This window comes from Molossus molossus, unplaced genomic scaffold (assembly GCF_014108415.1).
Source record: "Molossus molossus isolate mMolMol1 unplaced genomic scaffold, mMolMol1.p scaffold_m16_p_2, whole genome shotgun sequence".
Classification (NCBI taxonomy): Eukaryota; Metazoa; Chordata; class Mammalia; order Chiroptera; family Molossidae; genus Molossus; species Molossus molossus.
In genome coordinates, this window is record NW_023425355.1 from 35702045 (window position 1) to 35721247 (window position 19203).

The 19203-nt window shown below is 37.9% G+C and overlaps 1 protein-coding gene across 1 annotated transcript in view; it reads right to left on the minus strand.

Annotated features, from left to right (window-relative positions):
- Positions 1–19203, minus strand: part of COL4A6 (collagen type IV alpha 6 chain) — a 438122-nt gene that overhangs the window by 205597 nt on the left and 213322 nt on the right. Inside the window, exon 3 of the mRNA XM_036271343.1 lies at positions 1247–1330. Coding sequence (XP_036127236.1) covers positions 1247–1330 — 84 coding nt within the window. The remainder of the gene's footprint in view (positions 1–1246; positions 1331–19203) is intronic.

Consider the following 19203-nt stretch of genomic DNA (forward strand, 5'->3'; position numbering starts at 1 on the left):
GCAGCTGTGGGTCAAGTAAATAGGGGAGAAATGAAAAGATCCAGGTAATAATCCAAAATTGTCATCAATTTGCTGTGAGACCCCAGGAAATCATTTGCCTTTTCAGAGTCTCTGTACAATCAGTGGATAAGATGAGAAGCTCACTAAGCTACCTTCCTTTTCAGACATTTTATGATTCTGTAAGTTTATGCCTTTAATGTAAAATAGGTCTGGTTATTTTTGATGAGGAGATGGCTTTTTATTCTCCAAATTCTGGCATAGTTTGATATTTAATTTTACTGCAAATGGAAGATGATGAAAGAGAAGGTGGAATGGTCACTCTGTTCCCCATTTGGCTATGTTTCTGAGGGTTTTTTTTTACCTGTTTATGCTACCTTCCTTTGACTGTGTAAGCTCTTAGGCTTGTTTGAGTGTTATGAAAATGCAAATACAATGCTGGAAGTCAAAAGATATGGATTCTATAGTGTGGCCATAAATTCTGGAAACATTTCTTTTTCTTTTCTTTCTTTCTTTTTTTTTTTTTAAAGATTGAGCCCCCTTGAATACTTTCCTGAGTTATACTAAAGATGCAGGTTTAGTCAGGGAAAATCAGAGATACAAAATATCTGGGGTAACTCATCACATATGCATATACAAGGATTGATGAAAATGCTGCATCAATGCACTGTGTTCATTGCAATTTGCACAATAATTTGAAATGTGAATTGCTAGTAGGGGGCACTACATTGAATGTATTACATAATATTTTAAACATATCCTATGTTTTAATACAATATCTATAAATCACTCTTTTTTTTGAACTTTATGGCCACTGTGTACTCTTGATATTGGACAAGTCATATTCCTACTCTGCAGATAAGAATTGGAGCACTTGGTCCCCAGAGTGATAGGAAAGGACCACGTGGATATAAATGAGCTATGACAATTTACACATGTCTAAAAACATATCATAATTTGGTTCTGCACAGCCTAACTGGCCTTTGCAAGTACTCCAGGTGAAACCTTGAGGAAACCTTGGCATTAAGTCAACGAAGGAAACCTCTTTCTGGTCTCTCAGAGACTGACCAATTTAATTCTGCCTATTATTAGTTATAAAAGCTTCTTCCAGCTGGTCCCTCATCACTTTGCTTGTTCCACAGCATCAGAAGAGGAAATTCTAAGCAGTTTAATTCTAAAGTAAACATATACACTTCAGATAATAGCTCCTGTGACTATTTGTCTTTCAATAATAAAAGAAGCAACTTACTCGCACTCCTTTTTCATGAAAGCACTTACAGCCCCAACTGCAGTCTTGGCTTCCACATGGCTTTCCATAGGATTTCTTCTGTCCCTATTTAAAAAAAAATAAAGTTAGTAAACCATGTGAACCTAGAAGCAATGTTATCCCAAGGAACTTAACCATTAGCCACACTTCTAACCAAGTAAATTTATCTGATGGTGTCATGAGTCAAATGAAATAAAAGTCATCTTAGGCTTGCACCCATTTAGATCAAGTTTATACTTCACTAAAGAGCCAGTTTTGTAGCCGGTTTATGGCTCAGATACCCCCTCATGGGTAGAAATTCTAGTCACATAATACAAGAGAAATTCTTTACATGAGGCTCAAAATAGACCCTTGATATATCCAGTGCCCCATTGGACTTATGTATTTGCATAAGAGAAAGCAGTAGCTGTAACAGAGAACTTGAAAACAAAAAAAAATCAAGTGCTAGAAATGTAACGATATATGAAAATGGGCACTCTGTACTCTGCTCTAAGAATTGTTCTTCTCAGGCTTCACTTTCAAAACAACATTCAAATCTTACAGTGACACCCCTGTGCCCAGTTAGTCAGATCCACATGCCTCAGGTGGTATTGTATAGTATCCTTCAAACTCTTCAACTTCCTTTTTTCTTCTCTGCTTGATGATGATGATGATGATGATTACTAGCTGCATTTCTACAAGACCACCGCATGACCTGACATGTGCTGACCCTCTTCAACCTCATCTCTTCACTCACTCCCTGGCTCACTCTGCTTCAATTACACTAGCATTCATTCTATTCTTTAAAAACTTGCCTGGCCAATGTGGCTCAGTGGTTGAGCATCAATCCATGCACCAAGAGGTCACCGGTTCAATTCCCGGTCAGGGCACATGCCCAGGTTGTGGGCCAAATCCCCAATAGGGGGCATGCAGGAGGCAGCCAATTGATGTTTTCTCTCATCGATGTTTCCATCACTCTTTCCCTTTCCCTTCCTCTCTCTCTAAAGTCAATAAAGAAAAAAAAATTAAAAATAATAAAAATAACAAAAATAACTTCAGCCTGTGTCTGCCTCAGGGCCTCTATGCTCTAGCTGTTAGTTCTGTCTGGAATGTTCTTCCCTTAGATGTTTTCTAGTGCTGGCTTCTTTTTATCATGCAGGTCTCAGTTCAATACTGACCACTCAACCTAGGGTAGCCCCCAGTTACTTTCAATCATATCACTGTTATCTTTCACCCATTAAAAATTCTGTCTGCCCCATTAGAATGTAAGGTCCGTGTTAGTAGGGACCTTATCTGTGTTGTTCAACATTGTATATATACCCAGTGTCTAAAACAGTGAATGGCACATAAGAAATGTTTGATGACCACATGAATAGAGCTGGAATTGAACCCAGGTCTAACTCCAAGGTCTCGACCTTAGTTCTTATGCCTTAGTGTTTTCTAAGTCCTTTGTCTACCAGACCCTTAATGTAACAACTCAGAAATAAGGAATCTGCTATTCTGACCCTATCCACCTTGGGAAAAAGCAAAACATAAATTCTATTATCTGTAATAAGAACTTTATCTCTGGTATGGATTTAGTATCATCTAATTCTTTTGTTTAATGTTGGCTGTTTTTGTTGTTATTGTCGTTGTTTGTTTGTTTTTTTTGTTTTACCAAAAAAGGCATATTTAGGAGCCTGAATCACACTTCATCATTCTTGCCTCTTTGTACCATGAGCCTTTTCCTAATTTTCAGGGAGCACTGTGAATTTCTTAGATGGTCTCTTATCTTTTTAGACATTCTCACAACACTTTATCACCACAACACCTCAGTAATAAGGAAGTGATGGCAGAGCTATGACAAAATATTGCTATTTTAGATTCCAGACACCTTCCTGATATGAGATATTTTATCTCTTATATGCCTTGGACATGTGACATGGTAAGTGCTATTGTACACTATGCAGTTTGCCCTCCATTTTATGGTATATAGAACAGGCAAATTTTCATAAGGGTATCATCAAGCGGTACTATGGGAAGAGGAAGCTGGGGGCTGGCACAGAAGAAAGAAGAGAGAGACAGAATAGCATTGAATTTAACCTTCACCTATGTTGTTATTTTGTCTAATGTTGAGTACTCTACTCATTCATATAGTGGATAATTTGTATTTGCTTTTCCATATATTTATTTACTTTCCAGTCTTCAACAAGCATATATCATTAGTAAGAATAAAAACAATATGTTACTAAATGATAAAAGTCATCCCCTTAAACGAAGAGGACTCAGTAGGCATTGCCAAAGTCGAAGTGGTATCTGTTTGAAGCTATGACCTACTTCTAAACAATGGCTTTAGGGTGTCCCATAAAATCTGTCTATTGTGAATCAAAAGTTTCCTGATCTCTAGCATGGAACAAGGAGGCTTGGGGTAAGGGAGCTGAATAAGGCAGGGGAAACAATTCCAATAACAGAAGCTGAACAAAAATGTAAGAAGCTGACACTATGGTTTCTTGGGAACTTGGCAGAACAAGGAGGAAAAGACATCCAGCTAACAGACAGGAAACCATTAATGTCCTCTGTCACTGAGGAAAGTAACCAGAGAAACCTCATTGGCCACAAGCAATTTCCTGTAATGTCAGCTCTGGCAGTTCCCCCAAGAGTCTTCAGTTACAGTGAGGGGGGAGGCATAAAAGGAGTGGCTGCCAAGGAACATGACAAGACCAGGCCCTGAGGATGTCTCTGACCTAATCTGGTTTGTCTGGGTTCATTCCAACCCCTGCTTAACCAAGCCACGTCACTGGTGTCATTCCCATGCTGGAATGCTCTCCTCCTTCCTCTTAAAACCCAACCCCTCCTTATACCCACAGAAAGTTAGAAGTAGAAAGGCCCTGAAAGATGATCTAAACAGTGGTTATTAACTCTATCAGACCAGTACAACATTTTTATTAAAAAGTATTTATTATTATTTCTTGCTCTCCTGAAAAGAAATTCATAAGGATAAGTTATAATAAAGATGTAAGCAATAATTTAAAACACACATATTATGTAAAGAAAAACAAAAGAAATGTAATTTATAATGAAACAATACATATTTCAATATGTAAATGCTTAAACATGGCTATAGTAGAATGTGCTGAAGCAGAAAGACACTGGGAAATAGTATTGGTGACTCAAATACTATGGGTGGAGTTGCTTATAGACTGGTGATTCTCTAAAATGGTGAAAAATTCATGGTAGAGTTTTGAAAAAATAGTTCAATCTTTCAATTATTTATAAATAGTTTTAATCAATAAAAATAAAAATATATATAATGTATTTCAATATGTAAAATGTGGTTATGTTCTAGGCTCAGAGAATTATAAACAGTTTTCACCTTTATGAATGTCCAGAGGTCTTCTAAGTGTAGGGCAGGATGCAGGACAATTCTTTGCAGTGTAAAGAACACCTATCATTCCTGGCCCCTACCTAAGAGCCTCATCCAATCATTTTGACAAGCAAAAATACCATAACAAGTCCAGCCGGTGTGGCTCAGTGGTTGAGCGTTGACCCAGTCGCCAGTTCAATTCCTGGTCAGGACACATGCCCAGGTTGTGGGCTTGATCCCCAGTGGGGGGCATGCAGGAGGTGGCCAATCGTTCTCTCTCATCGATGTTTTTCTCTCTCTTTCCCTCTCACTTCTACTCTCTCTAAAATCAATACAGGAAAAAAAAAATACCATAACAATTTCCAAAATACCTGATGGGGGTAGTGTGCATCTGTTGAGAACCACTAGTCTAATCCAAATCACCAATTTTTCAGATGAGGACATTGAGGGAAATTACTTTGGCCCAGGTCATGCTGCTCGCTACTGAACCCTAGCACTTCTAACCCTAATTCCACATTTTCCTACTATGCCATACCTCTCAAGGCCAAGCTCAAGTTCCATTTCTTCCATGATCGTGTCAACTCAGTGAAAAAAACACAGCACACATGATGTGTCCCACTCATTGGGCCAGTGTAATTTGTTCCTGTAGGATAGTCCTTGTGATGTTCTTTAGGTTGTATGGCTGAGAATCTTGCTTTTACAATCAAACAATAATGTTCATAAGGGAAAGGTCAACCTATTGTACCTCTTTTTTTTTTAAATTAATTTATTTTTGTTACTATTGTACTTCTTTTTATATCCCCACAATGTTAGAGGCAACCTATATTCTAGCCACTACCTGAGGCAATGTACCTTAGTAAAGCATGTGAGTTTTGGAGCCAGTCCATATAGGTATAAATGTAGCTCCAATATTTCTGAGTTGAGTGATTTAGTATCTTTGATACCCAATTTCAATCTGTAAAATGAGGATGGTAACAGTATTTACTGCATAGGGGTTGATTGGAGGATTATAGAAGATAGAGCATGCAAAGCACAGTGCCTGAATCATAGTAAGCATACAGTGTCAGCTATTATTATTACATTAATATCAGGTATGCCACACTACTCAGCATTTCTGTAACACTCTAGTCTCTCTCTGGAGCTGACAATAAAGTTTGTATACAACGATATGGCTATACCAGTTTGTTTATGGCTGATGTCCACTCTGCTTGGTTAGGATGAGATTTGGATTTGTTGCTGTCTGTGTATAACTGATTATTAAATATGTTTAATGTCACCAGTATTTTGTGCACCTCTCCTTTTGCAGATGCTAGTTCTTTTATATTAAATGCCTTTCCTACCCCTTTTTGTCATTTATCACAAACCTATCTTCTACTCATTCTTCAAAACCCAGCTCTAACACCATATTCTTGGTGAAGACACCTCCCCCTTCCAATATTTCTGCCTCAGCAATTTTAGGCAGAAGTCTTATTCCCTCCTTTTTGTTAATGGTGCTTTGCCATATTTGACTCAATCTATTTGGTTCTGTCATCAGACTGAGAACAAGACTTTGTTTTATTATTTTCTGTAGCCCTTGCAAAAGCAGGTACTCAGTAAAAGGTAATAAAATAGTTGCTCTCAACAATTGATTACAAGCATTAGACTAGCTGCACTTGGGATTCTCCTTTTCCCTTTGGTTTCTAAAATAAGGTTATATCACAGGGTCCCTTATAAAAATCAGTATGCTTTTCCAGGAATCACTAGCACTTTATGGCATGGTCAGTAGCAGGGGTGACAATAATACAAAGAGGGGCAGCTGTGATCTAGGAAGTGAGAAATGGAATTAAAGAGTAGTTTAGTTGGAGAGATTGAATGGTTGGCAAAGGTGAGCTATCCTTGTGAGCAATTCATCCAGAATCTTGGGTCACCAAAAGCTTGCTATGCAACATTTTATTTTGACCATTCACTCAACAAATATTTAATAAGCACCTACTATGATCTAGGCCCTGTGCTAGACATAGGAGATAGAAGCCATATCATAGACCTACATGTGAAACCAAATCCTTGCTCTCATGGCATTTACAATCCATAGGGAAAGACACATAGTAAACAAACAAAATATTACATCCATATTTGTTAGATTATATGTGTTATAGAAGAAAATATAGCAGGGTAAGAGAGACACAAGAATGTTGGGGTCAGATTGTTATTTTATATAGGGTAGTCAGAGAAGGCTTTGCTCATAAGGTAATTTCTGAGCAGATAACAGTGTTTCTCAAAGCAGTGGTCTTTGGGCCAGTATCATCAGCCCTGGAAACTTGTTAGAAATGCAAATCATTGCTCCTCCCAGACCTACTCAATCATAAACTTTAGAATGGAGCCAGAAATCTTTGTTTTAATAAGTCTGTCATGTGATTCTGAGACACAGTAAAGTTTGAGGGAGCAAGCTCTGTAGTAATCTTGGGAAAGAATGTTCCAGGCAAATGGAAGAGCAAGATCAAAGGCAATAAATGAGAAAACATGTCTGATGTTTTCTGCTGAGCAGCAAGGAGGCCAGCGTGCTAGAATGGAGTAAGTGAGGGGATTAGGTTTGATGATGAAGTTAGAGATGTAGCAGGGGCCAGATCATGTAAGATTTTATAGGCCACTGTAAGAAATTTGACTTTGGAAGCACATTGAATTGTTGTGAACATAGGAATGACATCTACTGATTTACTTTTTAAGATGGATCACTCTAGGTGCCACGTGAACTGTAGTGGGGCAAGGGTGGAAGCAGGAAGATTATCTAGGAGACTACCATGGTAGTTTAGCAAAAGGAGGATGGTAACTTGAACCAGAGGGACAACTGTAGAGACTGGCAGAAGTGGGAGGATTCTTGATGTTTTTAAAGTAGATCTGCTAGGATTTGCTGATACATAGGATACAGGGTGTGACTGAAAGGCGTGAAGGATGACTCTAAGGTTTCTAAGCAACTAGAAAGATGATATTGTCATTTATTCTGATAGAGAACTGTTGGAGGAACTAGCATGGGAATTCAGGAATTCTGCTTATAAGATGTCTATTAGACATGTGAATGGAGAAATTGAATAGATATCTGGCTATGGTAGTCTGAAGTTCAAGGGAGATGACTAGCTTGGAAATGTACATGTGATGCCTTAGTCAGCATATACTCATCTATGCTGTGGTAACAAACCCCAACATCTCAATTGCTTAACACAACTAAGATTTATTTCTTGTTCATGTCACAAACCAGTGAGAACAGGCAGTTCTCCTTAGTGGCTTTGTTCCAAAGGTGACTTGGATTTTCAATCTGTTTTCATCTGGCAACTCCACCACCTCAGATGCTAGTACTTGCTCTTAACTTCCCCTGACTGTGCTGCTATTCCTCTTAACAAGAACCACATACATTGGGAAACCCAACAGCATGGAAAGTAGAAAAGAACAGGGCTATTTGGTGAGCACCATCTCTGTCATCACTGTTATGTAAATAAACATACAAGACTAGATGAGATCACCAGGGAATGAGTGAAGATAAAGGTAAGAGAAGATATTCTGAATTAGCACTGAGGCACTTCAATGTTATGAGAACAGGAGGTGGTACCAGAGAAGGAGTAGCCATTGAGGCTGGGAAAGAACAAACATATAGTAGGGGCCTAGCAAAAAAGAGTGATAAACTGTACTGACTTATTGATAAGTCAACTAAGATGAAGTAGGAGAACACACCAATGGATTTAGCATTGATCTGTACCCTAGCAATTTCAGGGAAAGGAATTAGAGAAATTTGGTAGGATTGCAAGGAAACTCCAAGGATCAACTTAAGGGTAATGGATTTAAAGGAACACCAGATATAAACATTGTGAGGTTTCTTTTAGCCTCATTCAGCCATGTGGGTACAGATGCACATTAGCAAAGATTTGGATTTAACCAGGGTTGTGTTTTGCTAGGTGAGAATGATAAAGAAAAACAGGGGCAAGAGATTCAAAGTTATATGGGAAAAAAAGTAATTATAATGATGAACCATAGATTTTAGGCTTCCAAAAGAGGAAACTGAGCACAAGCAGTCAGTAAGAGGCAGGAAAAAAAAAAAAAGTAGATCTTTTGCCTATTTTTTTAAATTAGATTGTTTGGTTTTTGGTGTTGAGTTGTACAAGTTCTTTATAAATTTTGGATATTAACCCCTTATCAGATTCATCATTGGGGATGAATGTTCTACCATTCAGTGGCTTGGCTTTTCATTTTGCTGATGATTTCCTTTGTTATGCAAAAAAATTTTAGTTTGATATAGTTCCATTTGTTTTTTGTTTTTTCCTGAGACATATCAGAAAAATATGTTACTAAGAAAAATGTCCAAAATTTTACTGCCTGTGTTTTCTTTGAGGATTTTTATAGTATCTAGTCTTGCCTTTAAGTTTTTAATCCATTTTGAGTTAGTTCTTGTATATGGTGTAAAAGGTGGTCTAGTTTCATTTTTTGCAAGTGTGTGTCCAATTTTCACAAATCCATTTAGTGAATAGACTGTCTTTACCCCACTGTATGTCCTTGCCTCTTTTTACAAATATTAATTGACAATATAGATGTAGGTTTATCTCTGGACTCTCTATTCCATTCAATTAATATACATGTCTGTTTTTATGGCAGTACCATGCTGTTTTTATTACTATAGACTTGTAGTATAATTTGATATTAGGTAGCATGATTCCTCCAACTTTGTTCTTCTTTCTCAAGATTGCTGTAGCTATTAAAAAACAGTCATGGGAATGTAAAATACAGCATAGGAAATATGGTCAATAATATGATAATAACTATGTACAGTGCCAGTTGGTTACTGGAAATATCAGGGGAACACTATTTATTTATCTTTATTTTTTAAATATTTTTTTTATCCTTACCCAAGGACATTTTTGTATGTATCTTCAGATAGAGTGGGAGAGTGAGAGGGATAAAGAGAGGGAGAGAAACATCGATGTGAGAGAGACACATCAAGTGGTCGCCACCCACATAGCCCCAATCGGGGCTGGGGACAAACTGCAACCGAGGTATGTGCCCTTAGTGAGAATCAAACCCGGGACTCTTTGGTCCATGGGCCAATGCTCTAATCGTCGAGCCAAACTGGCCAGGGCTATTTATTTATCTTTATTGTTGAGAGTATTACAGATGTTCCTGCTCCCCCCCCCCCATTTCTGCCCTCCACCCAGCTCACACTCCACCACAGGGCTTCACTACCCTATTGTCTGTGTCCATGGGCAATGCATATATGCAGATAAGTTCTTTGATTAATCTCTTTCCCCCTCCCTCCCACCTTCCCTCTGATATCTGTCAGTCTGTTCCATGCTTCTATGTCTATGGTCCTATTTTGTTTGTCAGTTTATTTTGTCCATTATATTCCACATATAAGTGAGATCATGTGGTATTTGTCTTTCTCTGACTGGCTTATTTCACTTAGCATAATAGTTTCTAGGTCCCTCCACGTTGTCTCAAAGGGTAGGAGGTTTTTCTTTCTTACATTGCGTAGTATTCCATTGTGTAAACATACCACAACGTTTTTATCCACTCATCTATCGATAGACACTTGGGCTGTTTACTGATCTTAGCTATTGTAAATAGTGCTGCTATGAACATAGGAGTGCATATATTCTTTCTGGTTGGTATTTCAGGATTCTTAGGATATATTCCCAGAAGTGGGATCATGGGGTCAAATGGAAGTTCCATTATTAACTTTTATCTTTTTTTGTTATCATCGTTATTGTTGAATGTATTACAGATGTTCCTCATTTTTCCCTCATTGACCCCCTCATCCCCATTCTCACCCCCCTCCTGCCTTTCCCCACACTGTTTTCTGTGTCCATTGGTTATACATATATACATATAAATTCTTTGGTTTATTTCTTCCCACCCCCAAACTCCCTTCCCTTTGATATTTGTCAGTCTAACAACCAATTTGTACTTCTTAGTACCTTCACCTTTTTCATCCATTCCCCTAACCCCCTTCCCATCTGGCAACCAACAAAATTTCTTTGTATCTATGAGAATGTTTCTGTTCTGTTTGTTCATTTTGTTTGTAGATTCAATTGTTGACAGATATGTATTCATTGCCATTTTGTTTGTTCATATTTTTTTTTATCGTTTTCTTCAAGTAGACCCTTCAACATTTCATATAATAATGGTTTGGTGGTGATGAACTCCTTTAGCTTTTCCTTGTCTGGGAAACTCTTTATATGGCCATTGATTCTAAATGACAGCTTTGCAGGATAAAGTAATCTTGGTTATAGGTCCTTGCTTTTCATCACTCTGAATATTTCTTGACACTCCCTTCTGGCCTGCGAAGTTTCTTTTGAGAAATCAGCTGACAGTTTTATGGGAGCTCCCTTGTAGGTAACAAATTGCTTTTCTCTTGCTACTTTTAAGAGTCTTTCCTTTGTCTTGAACATTTTGTATTTTGATAATGATGTTTCTTGGTGTGGGTCTTTTGGGGTTCATCTTGTTTGAGACTCTCTGTGCTTCCTAGACAGGTATGTCTGTTTCCTTCCTGAAGTTAGGGAAGTTTTCTGCCATTATTGTTTCAAACGTTTTCGATTTCTTGTTCTCTCTCTTCTCCTTCTGGCACCCTCAAGATGCAAATGTTGACATGCTTGAAGTTATCCCAGAGGCTCCTTACACTATCCTTGTTTTTATGGATTCTTTCTTCTTCTTGCTGTTCTGATTGGGTGTTTTTTGCTTCCTATATTCCAAATCGATGGCTTTGCTTCTTGGCTTTACCTACTCTACTATTGACTCTGCGTAAATCATTCTTTATTTCAGTTAGTGCCTCCTTCATTTCTGGCTGGTCCTTTTTTATGCTCTTGAGGCCCTCACTAAGTTCACTGAGGTTCTCACTAAGTCCACTGAACATCCTTATAAGCAGTGTTGTGAACTCAGCATCTGTTAGGTTGCTTATCTCCATTTCGCTTAGTTCTTTTCCTGGAGTTTTGTTCTGTTCTTTCATTTGGGACTTGTTTATTTGTTTCCTTATTTTGGTTGCCTCCCTGTGTTTGTTTCTATGTATTACTTAACGAGAGATATGGGGCTAGCTGGGTCCAGATGCTGCTTGTTTGAAAGAATTTAGGAATACCTGAAACAGGACCCAAGACAGGCCAATCTTATGGTAAAGCAACTGGTAGCAGCTTGGGTGGGCCTGAAATTTGGAAGGGGCAGGGCCTCAGGTAATCACCAGTGCAGGTAAAACTGTGAGCTGGGTTGCTGGAGTCCCAGATATGCTGGCAGTCTTCGGTCCCAGCGAAAGGCTTACCAAAGGAACAAAGGTCTCTGACAGAACGTCTGTCCAGGAGAAAGCTGCCTCTCCAGCCCTTGCTCCAATGCCAAACAACTCAGTTCTTCTCCATATGTCTCTGATGCCTTTCAAGCTGCCTCCCCCATGCTGGAGCCTGGAGGGTGCAAGTCCACGTAAGTCTGTGCAGCGGGCCCTTTAAGGAAAGCTTCCTGGGGCTCCAGCTGCTTCAGCCTCCCTCAGCCTCAGTTCCCGCTGGTTTTTCTAGCCAGAAGTTATGGGGACTTCTCTTTCTGGCACTGAAACCCTGAAGTGAATGCCTGGTATGGGACGGGGACCCCTCAGTCCTCAGGGAGGACCTTCCCAGCCGAGGTATCCTCCTAAATTTTATCCACCACGTGGGTGTGGGACCAGCCCATGCATGCCTCTGCCCCTCCTACCATTCGCAATGTGGCTTCTTTAATTTCATAGTTGTAGGACTTCCATTCAGCTTGATTTCAGGTGTTTTTGAATGATGGTGGTTCAGTAGTTTAATTGTGACTTTGACGTGGTTGTAGGAGGATGTGATACCACGTTTACCTATGCTGCCATCTTGACCAGAAGTTCCATTATTAATTTTTTTAAGGAAATTCCACACTGTTCTCCATACTGGCTGCACCAGTAAATTTCCACCAGCAATGTACTAGGGTTCCTTTTTCTCTACCTCTTCACCAGCTGTTGTTTGATGATTTGTTGATGGTAACCATTCTGGCAGGTGTGAGGTGGTACCTCATTGTTGTTTTAATTTGCATCTCTCTAATAATTAGTGATGTTGAACATTTTTTCATGTATTTCTTGGGCACTTGTATGTCCTATTTGAAGAAGTGTCTAATACGGTCCTCTGTCCATTTCTTAACTGAATTGTTTGTCTTCTTTTTGTTGAGTTGTATGACTATTTTATATGTATTGGGAATGAACCCCTTATCAGATATATCATTGGCAAATATGTTTTTCTATACCATGGGTTCCCTTTTCATTTTGATGCTAGTTTCCTTTGCTGTGTAGGAGATTTTTATTTTGATGTAGTCCCATTTGTTTAATTTTTTTTCTTTTGTTTCTCTTGCTCTAGGTGATGTATTGGTGAAAATTCTGCTATGTGAGATGTCTGAGACTTTGCTGCCTACAGTTTCTTCTAGGATTTTTATAGTTTCATGACTTACATTTAAGTCTTTTAACCATATTGAGATTAAAATACTTTTTAAAGTATATGATTGTCTAATCACTATGCATACACCTGAAACTAATAGAAAATAATATTATTGACTATAAACTGTAATTGAAAAAAATAATTTAAAAAGGTAGAAAAATCAATGGATGATAGATTCTGGTGAGGTTGAAGAAATCTGTGTGTTTTAGCCCTGGCTGGTTTGGCTCAGTGGTTGGAGCATCAGCCTGTGGACCAGAGAATCCTGGTTCAGTTCCTGCTAAGGGCATGTACCAAAAAAAAAAAAAAAAAAAAGAAAGAAAGAAATCTGTGTGTTTTAGAATTATGACTAAGTCTCAGAAGAAAGAAGAAGTGGTGCTGTAAAGAAGTAAGGGCCCATTGATACTCTATCTAGTGCAAAACAAGACAGTCCTTGGAATATAAGAACTTCTTGAATTAGTTCAGGACATGGTTGTTGAAACAGACACTCATAACTAGTTTCATACAACATAACATAACAGTTTTAATAACATCAGGTTTCTTTGAAACACCTTTCATACTAGATCTTCTTTGCTGTTCTACCACACATCTGTAATAAATAGATTAGATATATGGGTATGTATAGAGACATTCACAATATTATAATGCTTTCATTACACCTTTGCCAACCCTCCTAATCAGTAAATACCTCTTAGAAGATCTTGGTTTGTTCACCATATGGCAAATAAATTTAAACGCTCTAAGCCTCAATTTCCTCAGCTATAAAATAAAGATAATACTATTTTAACTTCCAAGGATTTTGTGAAATTAGAGCTAATGCCCCTTGCAAAATGATTGGTACATATAGTGTGATCAATGTATGTTAGTTGGTACTATTTATAATTACAGAATCTAGCATTGTGCCTGCAGGCATCTAATACATGCTTACCCAATGACTGATTCATGTTTTAAAGGTGAGGAAATGGAGGTTTAGCTGTGACTTCCTCAACATAAGAAGTTAAGTATCAGAGTATCACAGTTGGGATAAGAAATCAGGCATACTCATTCTCTGCTTGTTTTTTTTCTTCTTCACTAGACCCACTGCCACTAGTTCTAGGAATTGCCCTGAAATTAAGAAATCAGGGAAAAAAGAGTATCAAGAGAGATGCCCTTTTTTCTTTTGCCATTTAAATAATCAACACTGTGCTCGGCCAGTGTGGCTCACTGGTTGAGCATCAACCCATGCACCAAGAGGTCACTGGTTCAATTCCCAGTCAGAGCACATGTCCAGGTTGTGGTCCCAATCCCCAGTGGGGGGCAGGCAGGAAGTGGCCAATAGATGTTTTCTCTCATTGATGTTTCTATCTCTCTCTTTTTCTCCCTTCCTCTCTCTCTGAAATCAATAAAGAAAAATAATTTTTTTGGAGATTCCAAAATAGTGGCAGAGTGAATGGAAGATACACAGACCATCTCCCAAGACCAAACTGGAATTACAACAAAAATAAAGAAAATAGTCAGGAAAAAGAAACAGAAAAGCAGCATGGAGGACTATATAACCAGGACACTGACTCAATCCTGGTAGGAATGCAGAGGCATGAGAGGGGGGCTGGGAGACCACAGACAGCAGCTGCCTTAGCTGTGACATTAAAAACCACCAAGAAGAAATCAAGAATGCCATATCTGAAACAAAGAGCACATTGGAAGGACGAAACAGCAGAGAAGAGGAAGCGGGGGATCAGATTATTGAATTAGAAGATGGGGTAGAAAAATTAACCAATCAGAAGACCAAAAGGAAAAAACAATTAAAAAACAAGTAGACAGCATAAGAAAACTGTGGGACAACTGGAAAAATAATAATATTCTCATCATAGGAGTCCCCCCCCCAAAGAAAAAGAAAATGAGCAAGGGTTGGAGAATATATATGAAGGACAGAAAATTTTCCTAATTTGGTGAAGGAAGAAGGCGTTCAAGTTCAAAAAGCACAGAAAGCTCCAAGTGAGAAGAAACCAAACAGGTCCACACAAGGACACATAGTAATCAAAAAGCCAAAAATTAAAGACAAGGAGAGAATCCTAAAAGCAGCAAGAGATAAGCAACAGGTTACCTACAAAGGAAACCCCATGAGGCTCTCAGCTGACTTCTCACAAGAAACACTACAGGCCAGAAGAGAATGGCATGAGGTAATCAAGGTCATGAAAAACAAGGATCTGAATCCAAGACTACTCTACCCAGCAAGGCTGTCATTCAAAATAGAAGGTCAAATAAAGAGATTCCCAGACAAAAAAAAAAAAAAAAGAAGGCTAAGGGAATACATTAGCAGCAAACCAGCACTGCAAGAGATGTTAAAAGGACTGCTCTAAATAGTAGGATGAAGAGGAAGAAAAATACAACCACACTAAACAAAAATGGCAATAAGTACATATCAATAATCACCTTAAATGTAACTGGATTGAATGCTCCCATCAAAAGACAGAGAGTAGCTGATTGGATAAGAAAGCATGACTCATCTATATGTTCTTTACAAGAGACCCAAGGCACGAAAAAGACTCACATAGGTTGAAAGTGAAGGGATGAAAAAAAGTCTTCCAAGCAAACAGAAAGGAAAAAATAAAGCTGGGGTAGCAATACTCATATCTGATAAAATAGATTTGAAAATGAAGGCCATAACTACAGACAAAGAAGGCCATTACATAATATTGAAAGGATCTATCCAACAAAAAGATATAACCTTGATAAACATATATGCACCCACTATAGGAGCACCAAAATATATTAAAAAGCTTCTGGAAGACTTTAAAGGAGGAATTGATAGCAATACAATCATAGCAGAAAACTTTAACATTGTGCTGACATCACTGGATAGATGCTCTAGACACAAAATTAGCAAGGAAACAGAGACTCTAAATGAAGCACTCGATCAAATAGATTTAATAAATATCTACAGAGAATTACACCTTAAAACTGCAGAAAAAACATTTTTCTCAAGTGCACAAGGGGCATTTTCAAAGATAGACCACATGTTAGGGCACAAACTCAGGCTCTACAAGTTCAAGAAGATTGAAATCGTATCAGGCACCTTCTCAGATCACAATCGCATAAAACTAGAAATCAATTGCATCAAGAACATGCAAAGACATTTGAACACATGGAGGCTAAATAGCATGTTATTAAACAACGAATGGGTTACCGAGGAGATAAAGAAAGAAATTAAAAACTTCCTGGAAACTAATGAAAATTAACACACAATAACACAAAATCAGTGGGATGCAGGGAAAGCAGTTCTGAGAGGGATGTTCATAGCACTACAGGCCTACCTCAAGAAACAAGAAAAATCTCCAATAGACTATCTAACCTCACAACTTAAAGAACTAGACAGCAAACAAAAAGAAAACCCCAGAGCAATAGTAGGAAAAAAATAGTGAAGATCAGTGCAGAAATAAATGATATAGAGACCAAAAAAAAAAAAAAACAATTAAAACATCAATGAAACAAAGAGCTGGTTTTTCGAAATGATAAACAAGATTGACGGACCCTTAGCTAGACTCACCAAGAAACAAAGAGAAAGAACCCAAATACACAAAATCATAAATGAAAGAGGAGAAGTAACAACTGACACCACAGAAATACAAAAGATCGTTAACAACTACTATGAACAGTTATATGGCAACACATTCGACGATCTAAGTAAAATGACCAATTTCTCGAAACACATAGTCTACCAAAACTGGATCGGATAGAGACAGACCACTTGAGAAGACCAATAACAACTAAGGAAATTGAAGATGTAATCTAAGGCTCTCCCAGTAAACAAAAGCCCAGGCCTGGATGACTTCATGAAAAAGTTGTACTGAACATTTCAAAAACAAATAACACCCTGCTCCTCAAACTATTTCAAAAAATTCAAGAAGAAAGAAGACTTCCAAACTTGTCTTATGAGGACAGCATAATTCTAATTCCAATACGAGAAAGAGACATTACAAAGAAAAAAAAAAACAAAACAAAAACTACAGGCCTTCGCAGATGACATGATACTATATGTAGAAAACCCCAAAGACTCCGTCAAAAATTTACTAGACTTAATACATGAATTTGGCAAAGTAGCAGGATACAAAATTAATGTCAAGAAATCAATGGCATTCTTATACACCAATGATGAACTCACAGAAAGTGAAACTAAGAAAACAATCCCATTTACCATTGCAGCAAAAAAAATTAAGATGCCTAGGGATAAACTTAACCAAAGAAATAAAGGACCTATTTGCAGAAAATTACAGGTCATTGAAAAAAGAAATAGAGGAAGATATAAAAAAGTGGAAGCTCATACATTGTTCATGGATTGGAAGAATTAACATCATTAAAATGTCCAAACTACCCAAAGCAATCTATAGATTCAATGCAATCCCCATCAAAATACCAACGGCATACTTCACAGAATTAGAACAAATACTTCAAAAGTTAATATGGAAACAAAAAAGACTTTGAATAGCCACAGAAATCTTGAAAAAGAAGAACAAGGTAGGAGGGATCACATTACCAGATTTCAGGTTATACTACAGAGCCACTGTAATCAAAACAGCCTGGTACTGGCACAAGAACAGGCATATAGACCAGTGGAACAGAACAGAAAACCCAGAAATGAACCCAAGGCAATAAGATCAATTAATATTTGACAAAGGGTGCAGGAGCATACAGTGGAGTAAAGACAGCCTCTTTAATAAGTGGTGTTGGGAAAATTGGACAGCTACATGCAAAAAAAATAAATAAATAAAACTAGACCATCAACTTACACCCTACACAAGAATAAAATCAAAATGGATAAAAGACTTAAATGTGACTCATGAATCCATAAAAGTCCTAGAAGAAACTGTAGGCAACAAAATTTCAGACATCATACACAGCAGAATTTTCACGGTCACATCTCCTAAGGCAATAGAAACAAAGGAGAAAATGAACACATGGACTACATCAAACTCAAAAGCTTCTGCACAGCAAAAGATACTATCATGAAAATGGAAAGGCTACCCCACTATATGGGAGAGCATAATTGCCAATAATATAGCAGATAAGGGGTCAATTTCCAATATATAGAGAGTGCTCATACAACTCAAGAAAAAAAAGACAAAGAACCCAATTAAAAAATGGGCCAAGGACCTAAATAGACACCTCTCCAAACAGGACATACAAATGGCTAAGAGACATATGAAGAAATGCTCAGCATCATTAATCATCAGAGAGATGCAAATTAAAACAACAATGTGGTATCAACTCACACCTATCTGAATGGCTGCCATCAACAAATCATCAAACAACAAGTGTTGGCGAGGGTGTGGAGAAAAGGGGACTCTAGTACACTGCTGGTGGGAATGCAGACTGGTGCAGCCACTATGGAAAACAATATGGTGTTACCTCAAAAAATTAAAAATTGAACTTCCATTGACCCAGTGATCCCACTTCTAGGAATATACCCTAAGAAGCCTGGAACACCAATCTGAAAGAATATGTGTTCCCCCATGTTTATAGCAGAACTATTTACAATAGCTAAAATCTGGAATTAGCCAAATGTCCTTCAGTTGACGAATGGATAAAAAAGCGGTGGTACTTATAACACAGTGGAGTACTATGCAATTGTAAGAAAGAAAGATCTCTTATCCTTTGAGACGACATGGAGGGACTTGAAAAGTATTATCCTAAGCGAAACAAACAAACAGAGAAAGACAAGTATCATATGATTTCACTTACTTGTGGAATATAATGAAAGAAACAGTCTGAGGAATGGGGTACTCCCAGAGACATGGAAGTAGGGTACAGACTGACAATCCCCCGAAGAGAGGGTGGTGGGGGAGGGATAAACCACAGAACTTATATGTATGTGTGCATGAACAATGGACATGGACAACAAAGCTGGGTATAGAGTGGGGAGGGAGGGAGGGGAAGCGGGGAATCAGTGGGGGGAAAAGGAGAAACATTTGTAACAAAAATAAATAAACAAAAAAATGAAGATAAAAAAATAAAAATAATTTTTTAAAAATTCAACTTTGCTTTATGGACTATCAATATTCCTTATAAAGTTTGTACACTTCCTGAACAACCTTAATAGAAGATTCTCATAACTACTTTTAAAACAGACAAAGGAAGAATTTTATGTCCATTTTCCAGATTTTAAAAGAAAACCTGTCTTCGAGAATTGGTGTCAATTGCTAGTTAAGTGACAA